Genomic DNA, 25,780 nt, shown 5'->3' with positions numbered 1-25,780 from the left:
AAATAAATATTGAAAATCAGAATGACACATTCCATAAAAAACAATCATTTACTGCTAGCGCTTTCTCCATGTCTGCATGGTTCATCAGGCAGTTCAAATATGTATACAAAAATTGTTTAGTAACGTCTTTGTTATGACGTCAATCAAACGAGTCCTTTATGACGTCATAATAACGTTAACCGGTAGCGTTTGGTAATTGTCTATTTTGTAAAAATATTATGCTAAATTGTAGTTCAATTATTCAAATAATTATTTTCTATTAAGACTTGGATTGAAAAGTTTAATAAAATAGTCCTCTTTGGCTTTGCGAGTTATTTCATTTTCAGTCCACATTTTAAAGAACGGGAACACTTTAAATTTACCACCCCCGCATTCCGCAAAATGTTCACTACATGGGGTGTTCCGCACACTAGGATATTTTACTTGTTGTTTGTGCACCCTTACTCGCGCATTAAGTTTGTTCGTTTGTCCTATGTAGTTTTCTCCACAAGTTGGGCAAGTGGCACAGTAAATAAGGTTCTCGGATTTACAGTTCATGTTGGCATTGACTTTCAATATTTCCCCGGATTTAAAAGTAATGGAATCACCCTCTTCTATGTATTCACACGTCCCGCAGCGTGCGTCACCACATTTTTTGACGTATTTGACCTTTTTCAGGGAGAAATTGGCTCGAGTTAGTAGTTTTTTTTAGGCATGGTGCCTGACGTCGGCTGTTAATAATTTGAGATGAATTCACCACATTTTTCATATTGTTGGATTGTTCCAAAATTGGAAAAAAACGTTTAGCTGTATTTAAGATATTGTGATTCCTTGGATTGTGTGTGACGACGAAAGGCACATTGTTGTTCTGTTTGGTATCTTTTTGGCAGGTTTTCCGAAGTTCTGAAATAGGTATTTTTTCTGCTTGTTGGATTCCAGTATCAATAAGGTTTTCTGGGTAATGCTGTCGTATCAAATGTATCTTTAATTCTTCTAAGCGTTTTTTACGTAATGTTGAATTTGGAATTATGGTGCATATACGTCCGGCCATATTGTATGGGATATTACGTTTAGTGTGTGACGGGTGACACGATCTAAAATCTAGATATTGATGAGTATCCGTTTCTTTGCTGTATAAATCAGTGGTAATGTGATTGCCCTCTTTTATGATAAATAAATCCAGAAATGGTAGATTTTTAGTGCTCGCTTCCATTGTGAATTGGATTGATTCATGTAAATTATTTAAAATTGAATGAAATCTTTGTAAATCCTCATTGCTTCTCGTCCAGAAAATGAAGCAGTCGTCTAAGTAACGTTTCCAGTTTTCATGTATGTACTTTCCAAATTCGGCATCAAATATTTCCGGTAGTGTATAATAAATCCTTTCCTCTAAATATCCCATAAAGAGAGTAGCATAAGTAGGAGCTACTTTGGTACCCATTGCAGTTCCCTTAATCTGGAGGTAAAATTGGTCGTCAAATTGGAAATAGTTATTTTCTAGTATAATTTTTAGACCTTTAATGATAAAGTCCTTTGAGAATCTTTCATTAATTTCTGTAGGGTATTTTTCAATCCAGTACTTTACTGCTTCTATGCCTAAATCGTGTGGAATATTTGTGTATAAACTGGAAACATCGAAACTGACAAGAATGGTTTCTGGTGGACTGAAAATGAAATAACTCGCAAAGCCAAAGAGGACTATTTTATTAAACTTTTCAATCCAAGTCTTAATAGAAAATAATTATTTGAATAATTGAACTACAATTTAGCATAATATTTTTACAAAATAGACAATTACCAAACGCTACCGGTTAACGTTATTATGACGTCATAAAGGACTCGTTTAATTGACGTCATAACAAAGACGTTACTAAACAATTTTTGTATACATATTTGAACTGCCTGATGAACCATGCAGACATGGAGAAAGCGCTAGCAGTAAATGATTGTTTTTTATGGAATGTGTCATTCTGATTTTCAATATATATATATATATATATATATTTCTCTTCTTATACAAACCAGGGCCTCATTTTACAAGATTTTACGACTTAAGACGAAAAGTACTTTTTACAATATATTTCGTGCTGTACTTTTTTAAAGTGTAAAACTGTGACATATCTAATAGCAGGAGTAAAGTACATAAAACCATAATTCCATAAATTGAACATGGAAATAAAAATATGATAGACAAATTAGAATACTGCAGTACTTTAGTACTTAGTCGTAAGGCCTCTTGTAAAATTGGCCCCTGGTGGCATAATTGTATTTTTATGATGACGATAGCAGACATAATCTATTCATTTTAATATAAGAACTTTATTGACATTAGGGATATCTTTGAATCTCTGCATGAATTCGGTCATTTTCGGCGGTAAGGTACTCAGGTGATCAGGAAACAGGTCGGACATCCAATCCACGATGTTATACACCACTACATCCGCTACCGAGACCTGCAAATAGGACACGTGCGAATGACGTCATATCAATTTAGTATAGCTTAACAACACCGCTAAAATCGGCTAACATAATACCGTTAAGTTAGTCATGCTACATATTTGTCTTGCTTTAAAGTTAAGATAAACTCCATAATAAATTGTCATGCAAAATGTACTGAGGCTTAATAATTAAAAAAAAAAAAAAAAAAAAAAAAAAACCCTAGAAAAACTAAATCAATAAAAATCGATAAATACTGAAAACCAAATTAATGCCATAAACGCCGAGCACAGTCCTAAATTTTGAAGCCCTTCACCGGCAATGGTGACGTCTTCATATGAGTGTAAATTTTCGAGCGGGACGTTAAATAATATACGATCAACGTTTTAAATCCCCCCTCCTTATATTCAATGTACCGAAGTGTATCTAAACTACAAGTCCTTCTATTCCTAATCACAAAATTACCGTGGTACACCACGGGGCGGTCAATATTACCGTGGTAGACCACGGGTCGGTCAATATTACCGTGGTACACCACGGGTCGGTCAATATTACTGTGGTACTGTGGTACACCACGGGACGGTCAATATTACTGTGGTACACCACGGGTCGGTCAATCTCCCAAGATACAGACGACAGTAGAATGTGAATCAATGGAGGACTGAACTCAGACCGCCGTCATCAACTTGACCACAAGAGCATAACACCTTAAACAGCTGGGGTAGTTAGTAAACATTACTGTAACAACCCCCTCCTCAGATTCAATCTACCTTGGTGAATCTACCCACCCACCCCCGAGTCTTTTGCGACCCAACTACAATATTGGATGGGAGGGAGGGGGAAGGGGGGGGGTCCAACTGTAACAGAAAAGTGAACATGATGCTGCGTGCCGGTAGTGGGGACTGATCCCAGGGCAACTGATCCGACCTCACAATGTTGTCTCTATATAACACCTTTGTCAGAAAGTCATTCGCACAATACATATTCGTGTGATATATGATTAATAACTGGTGAAATATTGTTGAAATGAAGGTCTTTCTTATCCATAAGGTGTATCTTAAAATACAAAGCTAAAAAGTTCGCATAATTTGATCTCGTGGAAAAGTTCTTGATGCAGAACTAAACAATCCAGGTTCGATTCTCTGTTGGTGACAGCACGCTCTCTTTATTATACTTAGTAATTTCAGTTTTATTCAATAGTTACGTTTCCTATTCAGTAATTTATTTGTTCTTTTATTAACTCAGTTTTCATTTGGTACACCACTATTTACCTGATCTCCTACAAAAAATCCGCCGCCACCATCATTTTCCGTAAGCGTATTTTCCATGACATTCAAAAATTCCTCTAGCCGCCATGACAGGATTTCCTGCTTGAGTACAACTTTTGCCTGCTCAACTCGCTCAACGTAGAAGAGGCGATCAAGGAGATACATCATATCATCAACAGCACCGGATATGACGTCAATCCTTGTACTTTCATGGTTGTTTTTGCCGTAGTAACCTTCAAAGAAACCATTTCGTCACCTCATTACACATTAATCACGTGGTGACAATGATTGCATAACAATTTTTCATACTATCAGTTTCAAGAGAGATTCCTTTGTCACACTTGCAATGTATGTCAATAAACGCAGTGTTTTGATAGATTTGGAACTCAGAAACAAAAATTATGGAAATGCTATTCCTCGACTCCACAGTCCGCTCAACGCGTTATAAGAAAATATTAACTCATGATCAAGCGACGTTACCGTATTCTCTTCCAAGGTATCGTAGAATGGCTCCGCTCTGTGGGATCGTTATTCCGCCCACCTCCAGTACCGGAAGTCGCCTTTGGGGCATAGCTGGAAAAATATACACTGTCCGTTAACCACACAGTAGATTAGATTGCTTCAGACTCAGTTTCCAAGTTAGGTAGGTATAACAATAAAAAATACTAAACGGAGACGATTTTTGGCGTTAAAAATGTTCAGCTATGAATATTATCTCCGGGACTCTTCTGAATAAACGTGAACTGTGCAGCATATGGACTCGGAGGCGCTATTGGTTTAGTTAGTATATTAGAAACACTCACTGTGTCTATTCGTCTCCCACTCTTCATGAGAAAGTCTGATGTCTTCGAATTCCACACCAATGATATGCAACATTAAACGAATGGGCTCTCCTCGACCTTTGCTGTCGAAATAGAATAGTTTGTATTTAGGCATACTATTTTTACATGTCATTTGTATCTTGTAAACAAAAATCAATGACCTAATATTCTGCTACTTTACAGAAGCTTACGAAAGTTATTTTTATGAAGAGAAAAAAATTCTAATGGTGTATTTCATTACGTCCGAAAACAGAATGCAACTTTTCTATTAAAAACGATACCCATCACCGAGAATTTAGTTATTTCTACCTTAAAAGAACATTTCAACAGACCCCAAAATGTTTCGTGTTGGTAACATGATGGAAACAAACTTTAGAGATCATCTGTATATATTACTAGTAATGTATTGTTGGAAATTCCATCAAATCACTGATGTGTTATGACCGACTTCAGTTTTGCCGCATCAGATCATGACTGGTGTTTACAACTAAGCTGTGTTTACACAACCAATGTACGTCACAGATTTATAAAACGATTTACATAAAAAGCGTTTCAGTTCACTCTCTCGAATTTTAGAATTAATCGAATATAAAATTGAAAAAAAGGAAAAAGTTTGTTAGATAGAGGAGAACGTTTCTTGGGGGGTGTTAAGTGATCATCTGTCGTTTATTTGTTAATGAAGAAACCATTGCAATGTAAGGAAATTCTTCATGGACACCATTACATCGCTTAAGTTTGACGCAACAGCAAAATATTCACCTGACGTAAAAGCAAATCTGCTATACAGATACAAACAGGTATTGGGTACTATTCAACGAATCTAAAGACCGCTGCATTGTGCTCTCGACTGCTGGCATAAAAATGACGCGGAGGAGGGGTGGGTGGGTTGTTACAATATTTCTTACATTCGTTTTCATGTCCCCTGAAATATCGACCAACCTCTTCTATTGAAGGGTCAACGTCCGACTTCATACGACGATTCACGAAATGAGCTTCTTAATGCTTTGTGTCTATGGGGCGTTAGATTCTGCAACTAATGGGCGTGTAGAATCTTACTAGTACATCTACTAATCAAACACGCGGGAAAAAAAAAAAACAACCCACATTGGAATATATTTAATATCATGAATTTTATGCATTTATCATAAACATTGTTGTTGTTTTTTTAAATATTTATTTTTCTTTGTTTTGAAAAAAAACTTAACATATGTAAATATTCTAAAAATGGAAATTAAAAATGTCATCAAGAATAAGGAATTTTTCAATAGAAAAATCTCCACCTGTCTATGTAGGTGTCCATCGTATCAGGTAACTAGAGAGATGAAGAGTCAAAAGGTAACTGACCACCTCTCGGTGTTGACGTACAGGTAAACCAAGGACAAAAGGTCAAACTGATATCTTACAGCAATGCATAGCTGATTTCTCGATTCACAGGTTTAGTAGAATGTTCATCGTGAACTCAATGATTTTTCGCTTGGCTTTATTGTGAGAATGAAGTGGATACACTTCATATGCTTTGTAACCTATCAGTTTTAAGGTATTCAATGTATAACGAAAGGATAATGGATAATTTTGAAGGGTTTGAATTAACAAATATGTTTATTGATAAATGATGTTGGAAGTGGAGTAGATGAAATTCACATGACTGGTAAATGATTAGAAGCTGACCGTTTTGCATTTCAGACTGTCTTTGAAGAGTTACCTACCCTTTGTAAAAATAAGAAAAAATAAAATAAAATTTTCTGAAACTAAGTGTGGAAAATGATTAATTTTATTTCACATTTTCATGGAGAGATAGTGTATGTAGCTTTCTACCAAGAGATTTGTATGAGAATATAATTTCTTTTTAAAATATTTTAACAAAACATGCTCTCCACATGGACTTCAATGTTAAATTCTAGGTGCAATAAATCAAGCAGTAAACAAAAAGTTAAAAATTCCCATGCTGGATTAATTTTATTTGACGAACCCTTCAAAATGATGCCATGATTACAAAAATCCCAACGTCCATTTACTAGATATGAAATATGGTTGTTATACAATGAATATCTTAAATAGACGCAGATAAAAGAAAGTCCGGACGTTTCAGAAGTAGAAAATAAATCCGCTGATTCTGTAAATCTTTGAGAGGGTATTCCTGTATCTTTGATTGTGGGAGTATATCCCCCCTCAATGTATAACGGTAAGGTGCGTTTTACACCCTGCACATCTGACAGCTGAATGTAAGATAAATATTGATTTGAATGAAATCCTGTTTATAACGAACATAGCAATCGCCTTGGCCTTATATTAAATGTGAACGTCCACCGACGGAGCTGAAGTGGCAACATAGAGTGTAGATCAAATTCCATTCGGCCGGGGAGGAATACGGGTATGTAAGTCATTTTGAATACTATATCAGTAATAACCAGTTCTGTTTACAAATGTACCATCATATACCAGGTAGTATATCTATAAACTATAAATCAGTATTTATAAACCGCTTTAATATCTCAAATCATAAAGGCAACCTCTCGCTTAAATTATGCTCCCCCCCCTCTAGTTTGCTAAAATAAGAAGTCAACATTATCAGTTTAACATTATATATGTAAATACAAGTTACTGATTGAATATAGAGAAAGTGCACGTTTGCTTAAATTTTCGGAAACTGACAAAGTGTTTAGGTCCATTATTTGTCGCGGTAGTTCATCAGTTAGAGCGTTCACTTTGTGAAGTTGCGGGTTCGAGTTGCGCTCGTGCCACGATCCGACCTCAGACGAAACGGAGTGACTGCTATTTTACCGTAGTCTTGTCACTTAGAAGTGATGATTGCAGGTCTTTTGAATGAGACCTTATTCATAAACGGAGGTCCTGTGTCGCGGCAGGCGTTGGCACGTTAACGCCCCCTCCCCCTGCTGCGGTCCTCAGCGCCATGCATAGGTCTAGATGTGTGGTACTGCACCCCCAGCTGGTACAGTATCAGTGTGAGTTAAAAATTCTGGATGGGACGTAAAACAAAAAGAAATCTCCATAATGTATAATGGATGTGACGACACAATCACTGAGTTAGGTAAGCAGACAATCACTGAGTTAGGTAAGCAGACAATCATTGAGTTAGGTAAGCAGAAAATCACTGAGTTAGGTAAGCAGTCAATCATTGAGTTAGGTAAGCAGACAAACACTGAGTTAGGTAAACAGACAATCATTGAGTTAGGTAAGCAGACAATCACTGAGTTAGGTAAGCAGACAATCACTGAGTTAGGTAAGCAGTCAATCATTGAGTTAGGTAAGCAGATAATCATTGAGTTAGGTAAGCAGTCAATCATTGAGTTAGGTAAGCAGACAGTCACTGAGTTAGGTAAGCAGACAATCACTGAGTTAGGTAAGCAGACAATCATTGAGTTAGGTAAGCAGACAATCACTGAGTTAGGTAAGCAGTCAATCATTGAGTTAGGTAAGCAGACAATCACTGAGTTAGGTAAGCAGATATGAAATTTCTGCGTATGGTCAGTTTTTAAATCGAAACAGGCTACTGACTAAGAAGTTGATGGTGCAGGGGTTTCAACAGTCTTGTTTAAAGTCAGCATTTCGCAAATTCTATGGTTGTTATAACAATCTGGTTTGCTAATACAACCTATCATTGGGTCAAATACCGTTTGACTTGTTTCATACCGATTGTTAGGCCGTTCTTGGCACCCTGATTTTGACTACGGCAAACTCCGTTTACCTGATCAAGATATAGGTCTCAAGGTGGGTGTGACAAGTCGACAGGGGATGCTAACTCCTTCTAGGCACGTGATCCAACCTCTGGTATATCCAGGGGTCCGTGTTTGCCCAACTTTCTATTTTGTATTGCTTATAGGAATTATGAGATTAATTACTGTTCGTTATCTTTTATGACAAATAATTATCTACCAAGTAAATAAATAAGAGTTCCTCCCCAATGTCTAAATATTAATCAGCTGTCATAATTTTATCAATTATTTTGTACATAATTCCTACTCAAATTGTTAATACCATATTTTTCAATATATTTACCTCGTCTGGGCTCATTTGTTTAAAGCCAGAGCCCCTCGCCTTCACCATGCAACACAATTTCTCCCAATGCCATATTAAACCGAAACCGCACATATAAGACCCCAACTGGTGCTCGATATACTCGGAACATCTTCACAAGTCAAGGATTATTGATTCCTTACCTCGAGTGCGAGGTAACGATCGAATCAATAACCCTTGACTTGTGAAGATGTATTCGGAAGGGAGTGATACAATTTTAGATAAACTGGCCAGTATATGCATCATATATGAGAAGGGATTTAATTTAAACATTGACGTACAGTTCTTTAGAATAGATCAATGTTAAACCACAGGCCCTCCGGCATGGAATATGCACCTGCTCATTTTTTTTTTTATCTGGGATCAACACATCTATTTCCTTTCTATACTTATGTTTTGTAAATATACTTTAAAGATTATAGAAATCTATGTTACGTATTAGTAAAAATTCTCGTTATCAGTTGATTATTCTCACTTAGCGGCGCGATCGAACCCGCGCCAACCAGAGGTGAGATGCTGTGTGATTTTGAGCACGATGCCCGTACCACTCCCCCCCCCCCCCCTATATTCGTTAAAAACGTGAATTATTACATTTTTAGGTGATAGTTAATGAATTGTAGATTTACAATGCATAAGTTAAAAAGGTGAGTAGAGGGTTAGGGGGGTGGGTGTCGTGTTGCATGATCCTTCAGACCTCAAGTGCCTGAGTATATATCAAAACTACCCTTGTGGCCTCACCACGTACGGCTTCCGAAACGTACGATTAAAATTATACCTTTAAGGTAGAGTCTAAAACGTAACCCACTCAGGCAGTTCGGAAAAACAAATTCCGATATGATTCTGTATTATATAATTTAGAGGAAAGGTCGAACCCGATGCAACACTGTCAGTTACATCTTATATTGCTTTAAACATAGACCACTTGTTGGAATTAACTGCTACTATTATTTTCAGCATTGAAAAAGTAAAATTATGGATATAAAAGAAAATTAGCATAAAATGATGCCCCCAGACCCCCTGCCTCATAAAGTGGCGCCCCCTGTAACCGCAATTCCTGATGGAACAGTGTATATGCATCTGTCTGATGTCAAGAAATCTGTTGATTGCTTGTATATTGTTTAACGCCCCCCCCCCCCCCCTCAATTTCCCCCCCACTCATATGGAGACGTCACCAATGCCGGTGAAAGGGCTGCAAAATTTAGGCCCATGCTCGGCACTGACGGCCTTTGAGCAGGGGAATCTTTATCGTGCCAAAACTGCTGTAACACAGAGCCTCAGTTTTTGCAGTCTCATCCGAAGGACCGCACCATTTAGTTGTTCGTTAAGACAAGCAAGGGACACTGAGTACCCATTTTAACCCGGATCTCCGCAGGAGTAGAAAAACTATGTAAGTCAATGTTGTCAAATTGTTGAAACTGATCGCAATAGCCGTATGGTTACTGCGCTCGCTTCACAACCGGGGGAGGGGGGGGGGGGGGGGTCCTGGGTTCGATTATCGCTTCCTGCGCCACAACAAACCTAAACGTTTTAACGTACTAGTTATAGTCACTGTTTCGTCGCCTCATGTCGAAATGAAATCGAAGGGTCTCTCACATATAACCTCAAACTGAAGACAAGGCCCCGTGTCACAGTAGGCGTGGGTACTGTAACGAACCCTCACTGCTACGGCCCTGAGCGGCTCACATTGGTTTTAGAATTTGCGGCACTTTACTTAAACTGGTGACGTCTCTACATGGGCGGAAAATTCTTGAATTTAATTGATTGTTGATTTATTACTGTAATTGTTATTAAAAAAGTACATGCATTATAAAAGATACAGTTTTGATATATTGTCGTTTTCTTTGATTGAAAAAAGAAAATCAAAAAGGGTAATATAGATCCTGTATATAGAGGTGATACATTTGAATTGGATCTTTAACTTCTCTATGGCTATGTTTTAATTGAATGAATACGCCGCCTTTTAGATATGTCCGAGTTATTTCCCGTTAGAGAACTCTTGTATATAGTAAGGCGCGAAACGATTTGTCTATGTGCAGGAGAGGGACAAATATTCATAAGTGAATATGTTCAGTAAGTTTATCATACACAGTTTCATCACCCGAATTCGACTGATACACAAACTAAGTAAATGATAAGTATTCAGAGAGTAATTAAATACATGGGATTTTTATTATATCACGCTATTTCGTTGCGCTAACGTATCATATCTAGGATATTACTTACAAATGTTTCCACTTTAGTAAAACATTTTTTTCGATAGTATTTTTTGTTATACACCTTCAATTTTTCCGAAATAAAACTGTGTTATACAATTTAGAACCAACATCTTAACTGTTAATTAAATCAATTCTTGCACCCGTGGTCTATTGACTGGGCAACAGTTTACGAACGCTTCACACCAGCTCACTACATGGTGTAAGCGTAAGCAGTGCTGCAGTTCATACCCATATATTTTGAATAATGAAATTCATGTTTATATTACATTTGTTCATTTTTTTTCCGGAATAATAGACGTACGATATTTAATAATAAGTAGTTCTGTAGTCATACACACATTGTTTACAATTTCAGCGCGTTCATAAGGGACTGTAAATCATTACAATTTTTAAAGATATCGAAGGGAAAAACATCGGAAATGTTAATAGTTTTAAGAACACACTGTACCTGTTAAACTTGGTGAATGCAGAAGAAATAATTAATCATATGGTGCAAGATGCCCTTTCAGGAGATCTTGTATTAGTGCTTTATAAATCATCTTTTAATGATTATTTGATTAAATCCAAAGTTTTCATGTAAGGACACAAGGATTTAGTGTAATTTAATGTAATACCATCAAAATGAATACATGTAATCTTAATCTTAACTTCGGTTTTCATAATCATGGTAAAACATTTGTCTATGCAACTTCTATTACGGTTATTTCCTGTTTCAGAAGCATGTCCGAGATGTCAGAATTCAGTTATCTGTCTACTCCTCGTATTACACCCTATAAGTATAGAACAATCATTCAAGTCTTCAACGACACATCCACGTCATATCCGGATAAAGAAATTCTTATTCACCGAGGAATTGACGGGACCCGGGAAAGTTTGACCTACCGCCAACTTCAAACCGAGGCAACAAAATTAGCACGCTATCTTGTCAGCAAGGGAATCTGTAAGGGGGATAAAGTTGCTCTCTTTGGGCCGAACACTCTGGAATGGGTGATCGCAGAATTGGCGATAATCATGGCTGGTGGTGTCGTTGTTCACGTGACCCTAAGTATCACCGACGTTAGAGACTTATGGGAAATATTTTCAACTGCTGAATGCAAGGCTTTTCTGATAGACCCTGGAAAAGGAGAAAAATATTTGGATATGATTTTTCAGCTTATTGCACTCTTTCGTCGACGCCGCCCATCAAGAGATTACAAAGATGTAAATTCAAATGATCCAACGTTGGTGTTTCTCCGTAGGAGCGAACACCTGACTTCCTATGAAGATCTCCCAGGGGTATTACAAATGAAGGAGGCCGCTGTTGAGTTTCCACCACTTTACCCCGAAGATGAAATCATGATTTTCACTACTTCTGGAAGCACAGGGAAACCCAAAATGGTCTCTCACACACATTTCGATGTTAACAACGTTGATCTTGGGCCGGAAAGACCAAAAGCTATGATACTGGCTGGGAAAATGTATAACGATCGACCCTTTGCATGGGGAGCTGGATCTCCGATCCTAGCAGTTTGTAAAGGAGAAAGTAGAGTATTCTGCGATTCCTCGATCGCCATTGATCATGAAGGACGCAGTGCTATGAAGATCTGGGAGGTAATCAAAGAAGAGAAATGCACATCAGCGCTTCTTATGCCTTACTTTCTTACCGACTTAGTCGCTCAGAAAGATAACTACAAAGATTCTTTCAAACTTGAGGTGACTATTACTACGGGCCAACCTATTGACGATAGTCACACGAAGGTAATTGGAGTGTTTACCAAGATCCTGGTTGTCGGATATGGATCAACGGAGGCTTCCATGATATCCATACTTCCGCCTATTGCTACTTCCGGCAAAATCAATGTTGGTGACGTGGGCAAACCGATTCCAGGCACAGAGGTCAAGGTCGTCGATGAAGATGGAAATGTTATGAAAAAATGTGACACCGGGGAACTTTGCATACGAAGTAGATATCTTTTTAATGGATATTACAAGGACAAGGAGTTGAATGATGAAGTGTTTTTGCCCGGGAAATGGTTCCGTTCCGGCGACACTGGCCATATAAATGATCAGAATCATATTGTAATAGAGGGGCGAATCAAGGATGTTATTTCTAGAGGCACACGGAAGATCATGCCATGCGCAGTGGAGGAAGTCATTATGCAGATGAATGGCATAAGACACGTGGTGGTGATTGGGGTGCCCGATAAGCGTTTGTACGAAGAAATTTGTGTTTGCTACGTCACAGAGCCAGGTCATGACCTTGCACCATCTGATGTCAAACAGTTCTGCAAGGAAAACTTTACTGGGTGCGAATCCATTGATGGTCTTGGAGAAATGCCAACATATTTTCTTCGATTCTGTAGTCTGCCGATGTTTGATGTCGGAAAAATTAACAAAAGGCGTGTGAGAACTGATGCTATTCAGCAACTAAAAAACCAAGGCCTGATGTAAAATATTAATCAAATTGAAAGACTAATGGAAATGTGCATACTTAAACTAAACTAACGGAACTATTCTTGTTTTTGTGCGGAATTGTTATGTGAATTATATACAAAATAAATATACCTAGCCCTGCATGTCCGTGCAGTAGCAGTTTTCCTTGGTGAATTCACTCTGTACATAGGAACGTACATCAAATATGGTACACTGTAAAGGATAAATGATCCACATTCATTTTGAAGTCACATGGTACATGTAAAGGTCAATGGTCAAGCTGGACACAGGAATATACTGTCCCCTAAATATTTTGAAAACCCTATGCTTGACCTACATCAAGTTTCGAAAACTGGTACATCCGAAAGAGTAAATGACCCCTAATGGTTTTGAGATCACATGTTCAAGGGTCAAACTGGATATATGAAAATACCGTCGATTGATTATCGTGAACCCTTTGTTTGATGGACATTAAACTTGGTACACTGGTACATCCTAAAAAGTAGAAGACCCATATATATTTTGAGGTCACATGGTCAAAGGTCAAGGGTCAATCCGTTGTTGACATAAGAAAATATTGTCCTCTCTATATCTTGAGAACCTTTTGCTTGAAAGATATCAATCTTAATCCCGTGGGGATCCGGGTTAGAATAGGTCCTCAGTACCCTTTACTTGTCGTAAAAGGCGACTAAATGAGGCGGTCCTTCGGATGAGACCGCAAAAATCGAGGTTTTCACAGCAGGTGTGGCACGATAAAGATCCCTCCCTGCTCAAAGGCCATAAGCGCTGAGCATAGGCCGAAATTTGGCAGCCCCTCACCGGTAATGCTGACGTCCCCATAGGAGTGAAATATTCTCGAGAGGGACGTTAAGCAATATTCAATCAATCAATCAATCATTCAAACTTGGTACACTGTAACATCATAAGAAGAATATGACCCCTATCAATTTGGGTTCAAACCGGACATAGTAACATATTAATATATTGTCTCCTCTATTTAAAAAACATTTGTTTGATTGACACCAATTTCGTACACTGGTACATGGTATTGCGTAAATAACCCCTTTTGATTTTGAGGTCAAAGGTCAAGGGTTATTCCACTCTTTACAGACTCTTGGTACCGGTCGCGGTAGCTCAGTGGTAGAGTGTTTGCTTCATAACCGTGAGGTCGTGAGTTCGTTCTCCACTCGTTCCATGTCCGCGTCAAACCTAAGACGTTGGAATAGGTAGTGATTGCTCCTTCGCCAATTGCTCGGCATTTAGAAGTGAGAATCATGGGTCTTTCGGATACGACCTTAAAACGGAGGTCCTGTGTCGCGGCAGGCGTTGGCATGATAATGAATCGAACAATTATGTTCCACACCTGTATCTAAAATACTGCTGAAAATAGGCAAAAGTATTTATCCTTCTCTTCCTTTTCAGGAGAAATCATCGCATCTGATGTTGAAAGACAAGGTCATACAATATGGAGATTTTTGGTGTATTTGAAGCAAAGCACTTGGTTAGTAACCAAGGGTGAAATGTAAACATTCCATGTGAAGTTGATTTGATTCAATATAAAGTCGTCGCGGTAGTCTAGTGGTCAGGGCGGTCGCTTTGCAACCAGGAAGTTCCGGGTTCCGCGCTGGTCAAATCTAAAACTCCATCCATTCGATACATTAAGTATGCATGCAGATTTAGTTGCTTAACAGGGAGATTGCGGTATTTACTTTCGATCTAAAATATATCACAGCTGTTGGTAATTTATACATAAAAGAACATACATGCATCTTACTTTTCCAGTGTACTCTATACATATGTACTTATACAATGTCGTGACAGAGGTCGTGGGTTCGAGTCCCGCTCATATTGCTGCGTCTGGTGTCAGACGTAGAACTAGATAATGACTGCTCCCTCACCAAAACGTTCGGAATTTAGAAGTGAGAGATGGAGGTCTTTCAGGTTATACCTTAAAAATCGAAATCCCCTGTCATTACAGTGGTTGGCACGATAAACAAAATCCTAAATGTTACAGCCCTGGGCGTCACTTAAAGGTCTTAAATTTCTGACACTTCACTTAGAGCTGGTGACTTCTAAATATGCATGAATATTTCTCGAAGGGACGCAAAACAAGCAACCAATATGACATATGTGTACACCCTGGTCATACTTACGATAACTGCAGATGAATCGGTTTTCCTCCTATGGTGTGGTATGTAAGGACATTATATCTCGACATTTTTAATCATCGCATTCATGATTGGTTAGCTTATGTAACACGAACTCTTCAGCAATGTTCAATTACTTTCTAAATCTAGGTGCATTTCTTCATAATCCATGCCTTATAATATTGATATTTAGTGATCAGTCATCCAAAAGCTTACTTTGTTAAACACCACTCTGATTCCACGCACAGGTACTCTGAAGTTGAAATAAGAAATATGCTAGAGGCCTCATTGATAATATCTTCATGGTCTTTGGTGATCAGGTCTTTCAACAGTCTGTTGGAATTCCCATGGGCACAGATTTTGCTCCTTTGTTAGCTGACCTGTTTCTATATTCCTATGAAGCAGAATTCATTAAAAACCTTCTACGTGAGAAGAAAAAATCTCATGCTGTTGAAATAATAATTTTCATTAATGTGTCGATTCGATATATCCCAGTGGAATCGAAATAAAAGACAGCACAAAGTCGCCCATTTCTGCCTCATTCCCAGATATTTTATCGAAAGTAGATATTAACGGCACGCTAAGTTTTGAATGTCCTTTTCAAAAATTCACATGGTAACCTTTCAGAAAATATTTATTTTATTGTAGGTTAAGCGTGAGAAAGTGAAGATAACGAACAGTGGTTAATCTCATAATTCCCAGAAAGAATACAAAATCAAGATTGGGGCAAATTGGACACATCTGGTGTGGATATCTTGAAATAAACGTAAGTTGAGACTTGAATTTAAGTTTTTAAGATTTTAATCCTGATTTGACTGCTCAAACAAAATAAAACTCTGACTTAAATTCGAGATTTTTTGAGAAATCAAAGCCAGATCCTAAAAGGAGCAACCATCCTCTTTTGACTGGTTATATCCGCTGTGATCCCTATATTTTGATCATGTGGATGGAGGAATCTGTAGTCAAATTTGGTATGTATAGAACGGCCTAATCATTGATATGAAACAAGATTGTCAGCATCCGAATGATCATATAATTTACGAAATACTTCCTTTAAATGAGATTTTTAACTACCTACAAGATCAACTTATATGTCAATGATCTCTCTCGATTTAAAAAGTGATCATACGTAGAATATGCTCTTGCTTATAGAATCAGTTGAGAGACATACACACCACATGTACAGTAGGTGATAATGAAATATTACTCCACAAATATGGGCAGTACTTCATTTTAGAGTGATGCATGAAGTAATTTTGTGTTTATAAATGAAAATGTGGGATGTCTGCGCTGACGGCAACTTCGTTTTATTGCTGTTGTTACAATGTACAAATATCACTAGAAAGAAAGAAAAGGTCATCCATTCCAGTATTAAGACATGCACAAACATGCAAACATCTCCAGTCACATATTAGATTTCCTCCAATTTTAAGATTATTTTTTTACGACTCATATGCATTTTTGAAAATAATCGAGATGAAAATGATGTGGATTCATTGAAATTAAAGCAATTGATTAATTTTCCTTAATGAATTGTTGAGAACTATAAGTCGATTAAAAATGTTTAATGCTTTTCTTGCCGATTTCTTGATTTAATTGTCCGAAAACTACATCTTGTAATAAAACTTACCTTAGAATTCTGGATCAAGGAAAAGTCATGGCACGTTTCCATGAGATATATCAATGTAACAAGGTAATAAATTCAATGTAACAAAATGTAATTAAAAGAATAAAACGAGATTTAAACACTGAATATTAAGTTTCCCCTTCAAACATTAGCCCACATGACTTTGAATTAAAGGATTGAAATGTGTTTTGTAATGACCATGATATGTTCAGGATTTTTGCTAATCAATTCAGATTTAATTGCCAAGAAGATGGTGGAAGAAGCAAAATTATTATTCTTCCATATGAAGTTTCACCAAAGGGATCCATTTCGGAATTTGAATTTGACATTTGGAATTTTTATGAGAGGTGAATATGAGATAACATTACTTTAAATCAAATGTATGAAGCAACCAAAATGTATTTATCAAGCTATTATTTATCAACATGTGGAAAGGGTACTAAGGAGAATGCAGTAAAAAGTAAAAAAAAAGGTAATCTGCATAAAACAGACACTAATGCTATCGACATGAAACCGAGTACAAGTAGTCTGGTCATGCAACCGAACATTGTTTATCCAGAGATACAACACACAATGGTTCTATTAAATATCAGTGAGCATGTAAACAATCTGGAACCACGGTCTCTAACACCATCACGGCATGATATTTTGGCTAATGTCATGACAATAAATGACATTCCTTATGATGACAATTTACCGGACATTTTGGAATTCCTCAATCTCGGGAGAAATATGGACCCACCCATACTTCCACAATATTTGAAATTAAACGTACACAGAGGTCATCTCCTTTCAGAGATTTTAAATGTGTTGACTTGAACAGAGAGATATTATCGTTCGAAATTATTATGCCAAATGGAAGCGTGGAGGAGTGACTAGTGGGGTTCTTACAGAATTCTGAAGCACATTCTACGAACAAAGCAATCTTGGAACTAAAATGAAATTCCGTGCATAAGACATAGTTACGGGAACAAGGAGTGGAAAGTGATACTTTTTTGGCTGGAGAAGTCAAAGTTGCTTCCCAGCTTTGCTTTGCAAACCTTTCATGCAACACTGCCTTTTTGGACGGCACAATGATTATTTGATATAGGATTTGTACGACCTTTACCAGAATACGAATCCAAAACACTTAAAGCAGTGGTAACGGAATATGCCGAAGCTGACGAATAGGATATACTTGAAATTCTTTCGAATCACGAGTGCAAAATACTGCCAAATAAATCCAATATCGTCCGATTGTTGACAGATATTGTCTACAAAGAAATATTTCAAGCGCCGATGTTCGTCATCGACAGTTAGAGTCCTATATTTAAATATATCGGAATATCGGAAGGGGAGTTGGAAAAAAATACCAAGAATTCAAACCAACACAAAAGACGTATGCTGTGCCTTTTGTTTCCCAGATTCCGCTAAAATTATTAACATACCTTTGAGCCAGGAAATCACCAAATTTTACACCCGCTGAAAAAAAAAATCACTATATGGTATGTATAAAATAACTCCTTAAACTGTCTTATTCTCAAGAACTTGTTTGCTTGTCACCTTTAGTCATATGAAAGGTGAAGACAACGAACAGTGATCAATCTCATAACTTCCATAAGCAATACAAAATAGACAGTTGGGCAAACACGGACCCCTGGACATGCCTGAGGTGGTATCAGGTGCCTAGGAGGAGTAAGCATCCCCTGCATTCCAATATAGTGCAGATACATTTTTTATCAAAACATAGCGCTTGATACTAGGGTAGGGCTACGGTAGGGATTCAAAGCTTTACACGATAATATGTAGGGAACTTTAAAAAATAAATCAAAAGTAACAGGACCACACTAAATCTTTTCAATAGGGAATTTTTCCCAAGTTATATGAATTAAATATTTTGTTTGGACAATGGGGTTAGGGTTGGTGTAAAATAAGGAATAACATTTTACATACAACATGAATATAGGAGAGGAAATCTTTAAAAAAATATTTTCCAGATCAGTTAGGTTAAGTTTGGTAGATTGATATTCAAGCAAGTCTACATTAAGTGGTTTCAAGCTCTATGAAGTCTTGCCCCGTGGGGGATGGTCGGCTATAATGTGGGGTTACAATTTTTCATGGAAACAAAGACGAAAATCTACTGAAGAAAAGTGGGGCCAAGTTGACTCAAATAGCATTGTGGCTTATGACCCTCATGTTATAGTGTCAACCACCAGGAAAAATGTTGTAACCTAAGATACATCTTGCTCACATTATGATGGGGGTCGTGCCATGAAAATGGTTAATTTTACGGTGAAACCAAACAAACACAGAATGAAGTTATTGAACTGTAAAAATCACCTGTTGTCTGCATTGGATTTTGGTTTCTCTCATCATTGCCATCTTTGAAGATAAGATTATTTTATTTTATCATACACATCCACTCAATGATTCGTTTATAAATACAGGACATAATTCAAAGCATGTAGGGGAGTTAGAACAACATCATGGACATCTCTTCCAGTTTTGTGGACAATGTTTTTTATTACAGCTATCATTGCGTTGACAATTTTCTATAAATCACATTCTTTGCTAAACATGCTTTAATTCATTATCTTAACAATCTACGTCATCGATCGTCTCACATTTCAGAGCCACACCAAACTTAGCTTTATTTGTATCATGAAAGGAGAAAGTAACAAACACTGATCAATCTCTTAAATAATAATCAATATAAAATAGAGAGTTGGGCAAACTCGGACCCCTGGATATATCAGAGGTGGGATCAGGTGCACAGGAGGAGTAAGCATCCCCTGGCGACTGGTCACACACGCCGTATACTCTGTCTTGATCAGGTAAATGGAATTGTCCGTAGTCAAAATCATGATACCCATCTCTCAAATAAGTAATCAGAGTTATGTACCTTTCTGTGCTTGAAAAGTGATTTCAAAATGTAATAAACAATAGTAAATCATGTTAGAATATGTAAAATGTACACTGAAATAATTATGTAATGTGTTAAGCTTTACACCAAGATAGTAATGTGTTAAAGTTTACAATGAAATAGCAATTCAATATGTTGATCGATACACTGAAATCGTAATTTAACGTGTTAAAATTTACACTGAAATAGTAATTTAATGTATTGATCTTTACATTGAAATGGTAATTGACTGTGTTAAACTTTACATTGAAATGGTGGTTTAATGTGTTAAACTTTTCACTGAAATGGTAGTGTAATATATTACACTTTAGACTGAAATGGTAATTTAATGTGTTAAACTTTACACCGAAATAGTAATTTGATTTTAATGTTTAAAGTAAAATTTGATGAATTTGGCTCCACTTTTTTGGCACGCTGTTTTTGGCTATATTTAGCTCTAAAACTTCATAGTTATTTCGGATTTCAAACATTTCGGTTGAGCATCACTGAAGAGACATTATTTGTCGAAATGCGCATCTGGTGCATCAAAATTGGTACCGTATAAGTTTTACATTATGACCCCTGGGTCGAGGCCTCTGCTGGTGGACTGTTAGTCCCCGAGGGTCTCTACAGCCCAGTAGCTAAGTACTTCGTTACTAGCTTGAAAATACGGATGTATATTTACTTGCTGTTATAAAATTTAGAAATTCATTTCAAAATTATGGATTATCTCCCTCATGCATAGGTCTTATCCTTGGACGAATTTGGCTCCACTTTTTTGGCACGCTGTTTTTGGCTATATTTAGCTCTAAAACTTCATAGTTATTTCGGATTTCAAACATTTCGGTTGAGCATCACTGAAGAGACATTATTTGTCGAAATGCGCATCTGGTGCATCAAAATTGGTACCGTATAAGTTTTACATTAAGCTTTATTATAGAATCTACACATACATGATGTAGAAACACATGCAATCCAAAAGAAATAGAGTCCCCATAATAGATACCTTTGGTATCAGAGAATTTCAATTACGCAACATTTTTTATGTTGACGTGTAACACATACGCACATGTACACGTTCTATATGTGGGCAACATACTTTAGTTATGCGCATTACCAGAAGTGTAATCAAAACAGACATCACAACAAGAGGGGTTGGGGATTTGGGATACATTATAAATGAATCAACTACTTCAGTCTTCAAATAAGTATACAAAAGTACTAAGACTGGTTAGGAATATTTAGGAATAATCAACTGTGGGAATAATTCATGTAAATTAGATTTTTGCAGTAAACCCCAAACAGAATGTTTTAAAAAGCTGTATTTATATATTTAAAAATCTGTTAACCTGATTCATCAATGTAATTATTAAAAATCTAATATACATCTTGTCAATTAGATTTTGAGGATTTTCCCTTTTTAAAGTCAATAATATTGTATATTTCTTCAGACAAAGCCGGATGGACGAAAATTGAAACTGGTTTGTTACTGAGCAACGAGCAGTGTTTTCTTTAACCAGGTTAGATCTTATAATGATAAAGAAGTTAGATTATCAACACGTTTATTTGTATTTAAAGTGATTGTAAATAAGTACTGGGAACTAACCTTTTTATGTTAGATTTCCGCTTCTCCATATGGAGGTTATATCGCTCAACTCATTCGATACCTAAGAGCTTGTTCTACGTATGGTCAGTTTTTAGATCGGGACAGACCACTGAGAAACAAGTTGATGATACAGGGGTTTCAACAGTCTAATTTAAAGTCAGAATTTCGCACATTCTATGGTCGTTATAACAATCTAGTTTGCCAATACAACCTATCAATGGGTCAAATGCTGTCTGACGTGTTTCATACCAATTGTTAGGCCGTTCATGGTACACTGATTTTGACTACGGATAACTAACTCCCTTTACCTGATCAAGGTATAGGGCTCAATGCGGGTGTGACCAGTGAACAGGGGATGCTTACTTGTCATAGGAACGTGATCCCACCTCTGGTGAATCCAGGGGTCCGTGTTTGCCCAACCATCTATTTTGTATTGCTTGTGGGATTTATGAGATTGATCACCGTTCGTTATATTCACCCTTCATTCAGCAAATAAGACATTAGATTAATCATGCATACTTTGAGGACTCGAGCAAAATTTTGTGTAAAATATACAACAGTGTAGCCACGAGACTAGAAGCATTTTGTATCACACCTCACATCTCACATCTTTCATGTCCCTAAAGGGGATGCTGTAAGTGTTATAAAGGATTTCATCATGTAAATGCATAATAAACACAGTTTTGATAAATTAATTTAATTTCAGACACATGATTGTATTAGAACTAATATGCATAAGTGATACAATTTGTGATGTCGGATGAAAACCTACAGATATATAGAAGATATTTATATAACGTGTTTTGATATTTGGTTTATCCAACAATGCGACGTGGTGTATCTATTCGCGAGGTTTGCGGAACAAATAAATACACCATATCAACGAGTTGGATAAACCAAAATATCGAAATACGCAATTATAGATGTTCTACTAATCTCATACGTCATCTTTTCGCTTAATTTTGAGATGATCCCGAGTATGGTAGAAACAGCTGATTGAATTTGTTTTGAATCCGTGGCTCAGTCATCATACTTACATGTATTAATCTTCCTTGCGCAAAAAAAAAACAACAACAACACCCCCCCCCAAAAAAAACAACACCAAAAAACCCCCAAAAAACCCACACCCAGTGCGCTTATAATCGATTCATGTATATTACAACGGACATTTTTATAAAAGAAACCTTAGATGAAAATTATTTTAGAAGGGATTATAGTTTATGATTAATAATGGTTTTGCCATTCCAACACAATAACAACTATTGACTGAGTATTTAAATTTTGACGTAGGGCTGACCTTCTGGTAAAGGTTTGATGTCGTTTTTTGAAATAAACAAATAAATAAACGGGATGATTTCAGCTTCTCCACCGTCAACTTCCCATATTTATGTAGCAATATTCCATTATCACCTGCATATGGTGTTTATATATCTCAACTGATTCGATATGCAAGAGGTAAGCTACTGACAAACATGTTTATGGTACAGGGGTTTCAACAATCTCGATTGAAGTCAGCATTTCGCAAATTCTATGGTCGTTATAGCGATCTAGTTCGTCAATACAACCTATCGTTGGGTCAAATGCTGTCTTGACGTGTTTCATACCCATTGTTGAGTCGTTCTTGGCACAATGATTTTGACTATCGATAAATCCGTTTACCTGATCAGGATATAGAGGTCACGGCGGGTGTGACCGGTCGACAGGGGATGCTTACTCCTCTTAGGCACCCGATCCCACCTCTGGTGTGTCCAGGGGTCCTCGTTTACCAAACTATCTATTTTGTATTGCTTATAGGAGTTATGAGATTGATCACTGTTCGTTATCTTCACCTTTCATATGTAACAACGAACAATGAAAATAATATTTTAATGCAGCATTATCAAAATGTTCAACAGTGTACAATGAGAAGTAGAAATGTGTGTGTATTTGGATTTTATTCACTTGGTTCCTTTGAATTTGAGGGCAATGGGAAATCCTGAGGCACTTTAGTAAGTAAAGCTGTTGGGATTTATTACATTCAAAATGGCTCCAAAGAAAAGAGACTGTGCTTGTGAATGCTTGGTACCGCAGCATGTTGAGGTACTTTCGATTATGTCTGTCATGTAGGCGGTTGATTCCTTGTTGATGATAATAGTGTGGAAATCTCTTTTGTTTTCTATTCGTAATTTTTGAGTAGTTATTGATCGAGTTGACATTTTTATGGCTGGTAACTTGCATTATATGTCAGTGGGGGCAATATCATTTTAATTTTGCTATGCAAGGGGAAGATAACGAACACCGATCAATCTCATAACTCCTACAAGCAATACAAAAATAGATAGTTGGGCAAACACGGACCCCTGGACACACCAGAGGTGGGATCAGGTGCGCAGGAGGAGTAAGCATCCCCTGTTGACCGGTCACACCACCTGCCGTGAGCCCTATATCCTGATCAGGTAAACGGAGTTATCGGCAGTCAAAATCAGTGTGCCAAGAACGGCTTAACAATCGGTATGAAACACGTCAGACAGCATTTGACACAATGCGAAGTTGTATTGACGAACTAGTTCGTTATAACGACCATAGAATTTGCAAAATGCTGACTTCAATCGAGACTGTTGAAATCCCTGTACCATCAACTTGTTTGTCAGTAGCTTACCTCGATTTAAAAACTGACTATACGCAGAACAAGCTCTTGCATATCGAATCAGTTGAGATATATAAACACCATATGCAGGTGATAATGGAATATTGCTACACAAATATGGGAAGTTGACGATGGAGAAGCTGAAATCATCCCATTTGTCATACAGTTGAGTTGTCAGTTTGCCATTAATGTCTACTTTCAATAAAATATCTAAGTATGAAGCAGAAGTGGACGACTCTGTGGTGTCCTTTATTTCGAGCTCACAGGGACATATGAATGAAAGCTATCATTGTTAATAGACAAAACGTCATCGATATATCTAAAAGTCGAATTGAAGGCCACAGCGAGAGATTTTCTTTTATAAAAGAAATTCTAGATAAATACAGAATAACAAGTTATACGCTTTATTTCATGCATCGATGTGCATAACACAGAAAATATGTCATCCAAGCGGGGACGGTGTCAACAATAGTTAGGACCGGAAGTGCTTTATCAAACGGGCGTGTGATAAAGTTAATGCTTTATCGCACGTGCAATATACAGCACATGCATGAGATATATAAAGTAACGTGTAAGCGCGACATTCAAAGTCGATTTCAGCAGTGCTATAAATCATTTTACATCCTTTTCATTGAAGAGTGAAGAAAACAGTGATCAATCTCATTACTCCTATAAGCAGTACAAAATAGATAGTTGGGCAAATAATGAACCCTGGACACACCTAAGAGGAGTAAGCATCCCCAGTCGACCGGTCACACCCGTGAGTCCTATATCCTGATCAGGTAAACGGATTATCAGTCGTGAAACATGCATGGAAATATTACACAGTTTGACCAGGTTCTAAAGTGTACAACGACTGAATATCAGTTGCAAAGTTAAACACAAGTTTACTACGTACGTCTAGATCACTATTTAGAAGGTTAAAACGCGTAGCTAGACGTATAAACAATGATAATTTTCTATGCGGGAAAAATAAACCTATGTTTGAGATTTGAAATGAAGTAATAAAATGAAATTCAGAGCATTTAGAATCGTCCCAGGTGATAAATTGTTTCAAAATAATAATTAGATATGCATTGCCTCTCCATGCTTAAAAAGATCAATTGATCTCATCAAAAATGCACTTTTATCAAATGTTGCATCTTTGCAAATATTTACTCATATATTCGAAGAACACTTGGGTAAAACGTTAGAACCTCTGAATTGTTAATGAACTCTAATAAGATAATTCATGGGCTCATTTGAAGTACCTTTACAAGTAGACAGGAACGAAATTGAGATGATCAAACGTCAATTCACCATTATATATTGATATAAATTAGTATTTCCTCTCCTGGTAGTCCCATGATCCCGCGATTCTGCGAACGTTATTCCAGAAACTACATAGATACAGCACCTGCTTTTGATCTATAATATCTATAGTGTTTCCTCTCCTGGTAGTCCCACGATACCGCAATTCCAGAAACTACATAAATACAACACCTGCTCTTGATCTATAATATCTATGCCAGCTAAATATTAATTTTTATTTACTGCAATTCCTTGATTGGAACAATCAAATAATAAAAAGCTCAACAATACAATTACACAGCTAAATTTCTCTTTTGCATATTACTTGTAAAATTTAGAATCCGCCACTGTTACTTGCTTTGTAATAAATTAAAGCCATTTTTCCTCTTGCATTTAGAATCCAGCATTGTTACTTGCTGACTCATAAATTATGTGT

The 25,780-nt window shown here is 37.0% G+C and overlaps 2 protein-coding genes across 3 annotated transcripts; one reads left to right on the top strand and one right to left on the bottom strand.

The window, feature by feature from the left end:
* Positions 1–1,666: 1,666 nt before the first annotated feature.
* On the bottom strand, positions 1,667–4,871 carry LOC130048470 (glutathione S-transferase 1-like). Of its 2 annotated transcripts, XM_056145250.1 has the most exons (5): positions 4,814–4,871; positions 4,487–4,587; positions 4,164–4,256; positions 3,687–3,916; positions 1,667–2,432 (listed from the first exon to the last, which is right to left on the bottom strand). In XM_056145250.1, the coding sequence occupies exons 2-5, from the start codon at positions 4,557–4,559 to the stop codon at positions 2,280–2,282; spliced, it is 549 nt and encodes a 182-aa protein (XP_056001225.1). In that variant the 5' UTR covers positions 4,560–4,587; positions 4,814–4,871; the 3' UTR covers positions 1,667–2,279. The 2 variants fall into 2 exon arrangements, with proteins under 2 accessions (XP_056001225.1, XP_056001223.1); XM_056145248.1 differs by lacking the exon at positions 4,814–4,871 and having other exon boundaries at positions 4,487–4,689.
* Positions 4,872–11,475: 6,604 nt separating this feature from the next.
* On the top strand, positions 11,476–13,316 carry LOC130048756 (medium-chain acyl-CoA ligase ACSF2, mitochondrial-like). The gene has a single exon (XM_056145801.1). The coding sequence runs from the start codon at positions 11,476–11,478 to the stop codon at positions 13,183–13,185; it is 1,710 nt and encodes a 569-aa protein (XP_056001776.1). The 3' UTR covers positions 13,186–13,316.
* The last annotated feature ends 12,464 nt before the right edge of the window (positions 13,317–25,780 follow it).

This window comes from Ostrea edulis, chromosome 7 (genome assembly GCF_947568905.1).
Source record: "Ostrea edulis chromosome 7, xbOstEdul1.1, whole genome shotgun sequence".
In the NCBI taxonomy this organism is placed as follows: domain Eukaryota; kingdom Metazoa; phylum Mollusca; class Bivalvia; order Ostreida; family Ostreidae; genus Ostrea; species Ostrea edulis.
The sequence above is the reverse complement of the archived record's forward strand: the minus strand, read 5'-3'. Positions and strand labels throughout refer to the sequence as shown.

Bases quoted from the DNA above. Each gene is read 5' to 3' on its own strand.
- LOC130048470 (XM_056145248.1), bottom strand. From the start codon at position 4,637: ATGACATGTAAAAATAGTATGCCTAAATACAAACTATTCTATTTCGAC. The intron at 3,917-4,163 runs GTAACGTCGCTT...GTTTCTTTGAAG, and splicing joins ATACCTTGGAAGAGAATACG to GTTACTACGGCAAAAACAAC. The intron at 2,433-3,686 runs GTAAATAGTGGT...TCCTATTTGCAG, and splicing joins GATTTTTTGTAGGAGATCAG to GTCTCGGTAGCGGATGTAGT.
- LOC130048756 (XM_056145801.1), top strand. From the start codon at position 11,476: ATGTCCGAGATGTCAGAATTCAGTTATCTGTCTACTCCTCGTATTACA.